This window comes from Malus sylvestris, chromosome 12 (assembly GCF_916048215.2).
Source record: "Malus sylvestris chromosome 12, drMalSylv7.2, whole genome shotgun sequence".
NCBI classification, from domain to species: domain Eukaryota; kingdom Viridiplantae; phylum Streptophyta; class Magnoliopsida; order Rosales; family Rosaceae; genus Malus; species Malus sylvestris.
In genome coordinates this window covers 21,959,000-21,966,908 of record NC_062271.1, presented here as the reverse complement: position 1 = coordinate 21,966,908, position 7,909 = coordinate 21,959,000, and the positions used below count along the sequence as shown (strand labels likewise).

At 35.6% G+C, this 7,909-nt stretch overlaps 1 protein-coding gene and 1 non-coding gene across 4 annotated transcripts; both read left to right on the top strand.

Moving 5' to 3' along the window:
* The first annotated feature begins 2,868 nt into the window (after positions 1 to 2,868).
* Positions 2,869 to 2,942, top strand: TRNAV-CAC (transfer RNA valine (anticodon CAC)). Its single transcript has one exon. It is a non-coding gene; the product is annotated as a tRNA-Val (tRNA).
* Positions 2,943 to 3,000: 58 nt separating this feature from the next.
* LOC126592938 (PRA1 family protein A1-like) lies at positions 3,001 to 5,570 on the top strand. 3 transcript variants are annotated; one of them, XM_050258742.1, is made up of 8 exons: positions 3,001 to 3,370; positions 3,587 to 3,627; positions 3,728 to 3,806; positions 4,328 to 4,414; positions 4,491 to 4,579; positions 4,720 to 4,791; positions 4,898 to 5,013; positions 5,225 to 5,570. In XM_050258742.1, the coding sequence occupies exons 1-7, from the start codon at positions 3,213 to 3,215 to the stop codon at positions 4,999 to 5,001; spliced, it is 630 nt and encodes a 209-aa protein (XP_050114699.1). In that variant the 5' UTR covers positions 3,001 to 3,212; the 3' UTR covers positions 5,002 to 5,013; positions 5,225 to 5,570. The 3 variants fall into 3 exon arrangements, with proteins under 3 accessions (XP_050114699.1, XP_050114700.1, XP_050114698.1); XM_050258741.1 differs by having other exon boundaries at positions 3,002 to 3,370; positions 5,204 to 5,570; XM_050258743.1 differs by lacking the exon at positions 5,225 to 5,570 and having other exon boundaries at positions 4,898 to 5,184.
* Positions 5,571 to 7,909: the final 2,339 nt, after the last annotated feature.

The window sequence follows — 7,909 nt, the reverse complement described above, 5'->3', positions numbered from 1 at the left end:
TTTTTTTTTTTTTTTTTAATTTTCGGTGGAGTGAGAGGATTTTCGGTAGCGTCCAAGTACGGGGACGGAGCTACAAGATAACAGGGAGCGAGAGCGATGATTCCCTACGGATGCGTATATCCGGTACAAATCATGAGGGCGCGCACGCGAGCGTCTTCTCTTCGAGTCGTGGCCGTTCATTGACAGGTGGCGCGGTGTGGTTGGCGGAAGATATTTTGCTGTTGAGGTTGGCGATGATGGGATTGAACCAGGGACAATAATTGAAATATGTTCACTCCCCATAATAAAGCGATGATTATATTCACCACGAGTTTGATTTGATTATGTTCACTCCCCATAATAATTAAAATTTACATAATTTAACGAAAATTAATAAATAATATTTTTAACATTATGTGTTGAATATTATGTGTTATTATATTAGTGAATGAAAGTTTTAATTTTAGAGCACTTCCAATAGAGACGTTAAATGATAAATGTGAAATGTTAATTTGATAAGTGATGTGGCAATGTCATATTTTTTTCTTCTTACTCCAACACATATATTTTTATTTATCGGTTCCATTTTTAAAAAGAAATCAATAAAAATAATGTTTCATGATTTATAATTGATGCATTAATGAGACTGTACAATAAAATAATTAAGATATCGGTTGAAGTTTCATTCTACTTTCAAATTTGATTGCGCCACTTGAAATCAACATATCTTTTAAAGATGATCTTAAGTTGTTAATTTTTTAATACAAGTATTTTTTTCACTTGTACAGTGACACGTAGTGTACCGATACATGCTCTAAACACATTGAAAAATCTCCCCTAATTTAAGAGAGGGGTCGAAAAAGCGCTCAATATCATGTTTTAATGACATTTCACGTGGTTATTTTGGGTCAATTCAAGTGGTTATTGGTTTGAGGAGGGGAGTTACTTTTGCTGACGTGGGTAGCAAAATTATCTGAAAAAAAAAACCTTTTCCTCTTGCAGCGGGAAAACGTTCTCTAATTAAAAACGAAATAATCGTGAATGGAATTGAAGAAAAAGGTAATAAAAGTGACCACATTTTGTTAACCAATTACGTCGTAAGTGGTGAGCCCATTTCTTAAAGGACAAGGACTGTCTGCCCTCCACTTTCGGTGTCTTCTCTGTGCCCTCCTGTTTTGTGTGGTCACGGTTAAGGCACGTCAACATTTTATATTGTTATTTTTATAGATATAATAAGACAAAAATGAATAGTAATATAAAATATTGACATGGCTTAACCGTGACCACACAAATAGAAGGGCACTGGAAGAACACCGGAAGTGGAGGGCAGACAATCCTTGTCCTTTCTTAAATTAATCATAATAAGATTTTTTTTTGCTCTATAATAGCAGTTTAGTAGATGGAGAGAAATTTTATACTATATAGTTTCCCTATTAAATGTCCTCTCACGTTACATGAGGAGAAATATATGCATACGTAAGTAATTGTCCCCTTTAATATTTCATGGAAGCCAACATTATACAAGGGCCCCCATGTATATGGAAAAAAATAATTGCTATATCCTTGTTGGATGGATTTTATGTAAATTACTCCAACACCAAAGAACAAGTACAACATATAAATTCGTATTTTTCAAGAATAGTAAGTTCGCACTCTATTGAGTTTTTTTATGTGAATATAAGACGAATATGTCGGTCTCAGCCTATAATGATGGTTGTTGTTTTGACATTTGTCACTATGCATATAATGCAAAAATAAATAGGTAGATGACGTAAGGCATTGTTGGGAAATAAAAAAATAAAAAAATTCATAACACTGCAAAGTAACCAAAAAATAAATAAATTATTGTTTGAGTTTTGTCTCTCTCCTCAAGTAAGGTTTTGCTTTCATTTGATGGTCGATTTTCTTACATGTTAATAAATTAAGAATACATTGGGAAGTAAGAACTGCATTAATTTACGAGTCACGTAATCACTTACGAAGCGAAACACATGAGAAAGACGCTTATAAAATAATTTCAAAATTTTAGGTCCTGTTTGGTTTTTTTTTTTTTTTTTTTCGCCAAAAACTGCTTCACTTTAAACTTATGCAATTAAAATGGTTGGTAAAAATAAAATATCTTGCTTATCTTAAAACAATGACATCTAAACAACAACTTTTAAATGCAGCTTGCAGATTGTTTTTAAAAACAGCTTTAATAAAAGCAAATTTGAGTCTTTAGTTAATATTTTCAATTCTTGTAATCCTTGATTAGTTTTTCAAAATTGACATTGTTTAACCTTTTGATGCTCAATTGATCTCTTGGATAACAAAGTGACCGTCACCACCTACCACTTCAAACACTAACCCTAACCAACCATTGTCATTACCACCACCACCGTAACTACACCACTGCCATCACGACCATCACCACCACTGATGCCGCCGCCATCAATGCCACCATCACCACCATAACTATAGCCGATGCCACTGCCACCACAAACACAAGTGCCACTAACATCTACCATCATTGTTACCTCTACATCCCAACCACCATACCCCACTATTGGCACCACCACCATACCTCTAGCTTTGTCACTACCATCACCACTGCCTTCGCCACTGTTGCATCACCACCACCCCACTACCATATCTATTTTTGTCATTATGTACAATTATATTACTTTATATTAAAATTTACGAAACGATTTTACATAGCTTTTCATACTCAAAACACTTTTAAAATATAACTTACCAAACGCTTAACTACTTTATTTTACATATAATTATTCTTAAAGCATAAAAAAAACAGAAGCACTACAAATACCAAACTGGCCCTACTCGCTACCGTGAATATCTTCCAAACTCTCATTGGTTAAAGAAAGAACAGCAACGATTCCTAGCCAATGCGTCTGGGTGGTGTAGTCGGTTATCACGCTAGTCTCACACACTAGAGGTCCCCGGTTCGAACCCGGGCTCAGACACATTTTTTTTTTTTAATTTTCGCGGGTGGCCGCCTACTCGCCATTATCCCCAGTCGTTAATTTGGTCCTCTCTCCTTCCCCAGCTTATATTCATTTCCCCCAATTCCTCAATTTCCATATCACACCCCGCCACCACCGAGCTCCCTCCGATCCCTTCTTTCCCGACGGTTCTGTTTCCTTTTCCGTCACCAACCACCGTTTCGACTTCGCGGTCTCCTTCTTCTCCGTTCGACTCAGTCTTAGCTAGGGTTTCGAAGCGCCGCAAAACAAATGGATTGGGGCAACGTCACGGCGGAGGATGTGATCGACGCCCTCCGCGAGGTCGACTGGTCGTCTCCGCCGCGCCCTCTCTCTGAATTCTTCTCCAGGTTCACCATCCCCAGATCCTCCTCCAAATGGAATAGCCGCCTCAAATGCAATCTTTACTAGTACGATCCCTCCCTCCCTCTCTCTCCCTCCTAATTCACCTTATTTGTTTCGACTGTTGTAATTCGAATTCCGAAGATTCGTATTTTTGTAAGACTTAATTTTCTTGTACTGAATTCAGTTCAAATTTTTATGTTTGTGCGATTAGATATTTGAATTATTGAATTAGTTATGATTAATCGTTTTTTGAATTTCTCATTTTTTTGGATTTTGTGCAGCTACAGGACCAACTACTTCCTTTTGATCGTGCTAGTTCTTGGTGAGCAAACAAGGCAGCCTCAATCACTTTCTCTAATTGCCAATCTATTGCCTTATCTGTGCGTGTAATTGTGTTTTGAAATCTCAAATTTCAACTGCAGGCTTGGCTTTTCTCCGGAGTCCACTCGCTCTTATTGCGGCTGTTCTTACTGCGCTCAGCATTGCGTTTCTCAATGACAGGTAATACACTCTAATCCTGCTCGCATGCTAGTGATTACTTTTTGGATTAATTCGGCTATCCTGCTCGCATGTTATAGTTTTACAGTTCTTTGCAGATAACTTAGTATCGCCAAATGAATTTCGGTTTGGTATCTTATTACGAGTTTGAGGCGTTGGGTTTGAACAAGGTGAACTTAGATGAGTAAATTAGTTATTTAGATGAATGCTGTTCAGTTTCTATATATTTGTGCCCTTAGATGAGTCTACTTAAACCATGTAGGTCTCGTTTGGTGTCTAGGATATAGTGGGTTGTCCATTCCGATCCAATTCAATCCAATCCTAGAGACCTTGTTGTTTTCATAGTAAAAGTATCTATATTTCGATGATGTGCACTTCTCAACAGTTAAGTCAACAGTTACGGGTCATCCTAAAATCCTGGATCTTCCTACAAGCATCTTGCATAAGTTGTATGATCCCTTATTTATTTACTGGTTACTATCTGTTATTTATTTAAGATATTATTGTAAGTACCATTGCTACAGCTTTGCAGGTACCTTTAGTGAGAAAGTTTCAAGAACCGTGAGACAATTCTCTCCACATTTAGCTGCAAAAATGAGACCTCCCCTTACGTAAGTTTGGTCGCTTATCATTTGACCTACTATGAACCGAGTGCAGTTGCTTCATAGATTGTTTAATTATTTCCAGGCCTGTAATTCGTGGACGTCCATCAGCTAAAAGAGCAATATTCATATGTGGTCGGCCTCGATGGGTGTTTGTCATGATATTCTCTTCTGGTACGTAAATCCTCTTCCCTATATTTGTTCTGGATTAGTCAAAGCAAGCTAGTTTGTGACTTCAATATTTGTTTTGGTGTTTATTTATATCGACAAGCAATTATTTCATTACTTACCAACCATTCATTTCCTATGTGTAGTGAGTTTCATTCTATGGTTTGTCTCCTGTGGTCTCTTAACTGTGTTGTGGGCACTTGCTTTTGGACTTCTTGGTATGTTCCTTTCCTATAATCCATATTCATTTAACTCACATGCTGTATGCTTTGTAATTGATTTACTCTCTCTGTTCCTCTGTCTCTTTCTCCGTCTGTCTTGCAGCCACTTTGTTGCATGCAAGCTTCCGAACACCAAACTTGAAAGCACGCCTGAACACTTACCGTGAGGAATTTCGTGCAGTTTGGCGCAACTATAGTGAGCTGTAGGCTTCCTAAGACGTGAGTGAATCCTGCTTTGATTCTTATTTGTCTATTTGTTGTGTGGGTTCGTTTTGTTTTGTACTCGCTGTTAATCATGTATGTTTCTAGTTCACAGTTGCTAATGGGTTCATTGAATTGTATTTTCATTTTTTTCAGTAGATACGAATGAATTGATACAGTTTTGTTTTACATGTTTTTTCTTCAACAGCCTTTTATTGTTTCTATTTAGACATTGTCCTGTTGATTGTGAATCTCATACAAGATATATGATTCTAAACTTGAGCTTCGCTGTGGCTGCCTTCAAATAACATTGGTTAAACTGGAGTTCTCGGGACTCGGGTAAAAGCTGCCTCTTACCTTTGCAAATCACCAGCAGGATGTAAATTGTGATGAACTTTGTTAATGTAAAGAAAATTGCTTCATTTCGCTATCCGTTTGTGTAAGAAACATTGAAGAGGGCCTTACTTTGTGCAGTAGTTGCTAACATTCATAGAACATATGAGCGTGCGTTCTTCGTGCCCTCTCTACTCGTCATAAAATCTGTTGCTTTTAATAGAATGCAGTGATTTAGTTTAGTTGCATTAGTTATATGATCTAGTGCTTTTGAAAATATGCCCATAAAAGATATTGTATGTTGGAATTAGTTCTGTTATTAGGTTTCCGTTGCTTGACGAGATAGAGTTTATGTTTGATTAATCTAATCATGTGATGAGAGAGATACAGAAAGAATCGTAACCATGAATTCATGATTCGATTGTCAAGCAATTTTAATGACCGGCTGCAAACCTAGAGACAGGTTTCTGGATTTGTTTTTAAAACAAGACACATCCTTTGCTATTTACTGGTCAACTGGGTTTCCTGTTAATTAATCATGGAAAAATGAGATTAATTTGATTAGAACAGCTAAACTGGTTTGTTAATCTAACCTAACACCGCCTACTTTATACAAAGGAATATTAAAATGCCTGCCAATGAATTTAGTTGGGAAAAAAGAAAGAAAAAAGAAAAGGGAAAGGAAAGAAAACTATTACAAATGTATTATTATCATCAAGAAAGTAGTGTAATATTTAAAAAAGCTTCAATAGTATTTGAGAGTGGGCTTCGTATTGCACACAAAAGCAACAAATCGAAAAAAAAATTAATAAAAGTAGCAAAAAATGTTATTTGCTCACGTGCTTAAGTTGTTATGACTGATTCACTGTGTAATTTAACTTAAATTTGTCGCCTTTGGGCTAAATTTTTCATCTTTATTGAGTAGCAAAGTAGACAGTTTTGCTGATAAATTTTTGTATTTAATTCCATCATTTTAACTTTTTATTGATTTTTTTCAATCTAATAATTTTTTTTTCAAAAAAAAAAAAAAAAAACTATTGAGTATCTTTAGAGAAGAAGTCAAAAAGTCCACGAGCAATAACAGTAAAAAATGACTCCTTCATTGTTTTCAACCGAAAATGCCAATTCATATGTGGCATGACGTGAATTGACATCATTTTGACAACAACTTCAAATCTATTTGTAGTGATTGATTTTTTTTTTATCATTTTTATTATTATTTGTTGTTTTAAAAATACTTATCACAAGTATAAAAATAAATAATGTAATAAATAATTTTGAAATTGACACATCGATGGAGAACAAAATTTAGAAAAAAAAAAGATTAAACTGTCACATAAACTGTTAAATTTCAATTTTACGTTTAAAATTTGACATCTTTAAAAATAGTTTTACGTGGCTTAAAATAAGAGATGAGGAGAAGTACGGGACATTGGGTTGCTTTAAGGCTTCAATCCACGGACCGGCCCATGTTATTTGGCCTTTTTCAAGCTCGGTTAGCCCACGTGCAGCACTACAATTAATTCCCCTGCTCCAGATTTCATTCGTTGCTGATTCCTCCACACAAGAACGAGATCTTACTTTGATTCCATTAGTCTTCTCGTTTTAATTCCTTCCAATAATAAAATAAAGACACGTAGTAGTATGGCGTGAAAAAAAAAATCATAAATCTACAAGGTGTTGCAGTCCAAATTAATTAAGATAATCATTGTGTAAATTTTTATAGAATTTTGTCGTATTTTTAGATAGTTTTCTAGTTGTAGTTATACTATTTTTTTTACATTATACTGCATAAATATATATATATATATATATATATATATATATCTTGTTTTTTTTTGTCATATATAACTATCTTGTTCATGCACACACAATATTATTATGTTGACTTTGTATACGCAATATTATGTTTTATTATGTTAGTGGATATTGTTATGTTGAATTGTTTGAGTAAAACAAAAACAAGAAAATAGAAGCAAAAACTAGAGATTTAAAAGGTTTAGAAGGTAGACATATAACACTATAATGATCGACAAATTAATTTTTTGATGCGTATGCATTAATTTTCTTGATGTCGAGGGGTCAAACAGCATTACACACACACACACAGAAACAGCATGCATGCATGAAAAGTTGTTAAGACTACACGACGGTGAAAATTATTTAAGCAGAGGAGCGGAGGGAGGAGGAGGATCACTGGTTAATATCGGAATTCGGAAGAGCCAATATCATGAACCATATTCTGTACTTGGCAGCAGGTATAGGGACGGCATGCTGTATCATACGTACTGTTGCTAGGTCTGATATGTTTCTGCCTCGGTTCCAATCCTTGCCCAAATGCCAATGCAAGCTCCGGAAATGCCTGCATTAGCTGCGATGCTGGTGACGGTTGTTGAATATTTAGTCAGTTTGCTTTCTCCTCTTAACTAATAGTCATTCTCTTCCTCAACCCCCCGCCCCCTCTCCTCATCCCTGTTCTCTCCTTTTAGCTTTTTCCATGGTTAAGACCAGCTCTTTTAGTGTAGAAAGAAGAAGAGAATTAGGGTTTTCGAGAGTCTCTTAGATTAGACTGTTTTCCCCT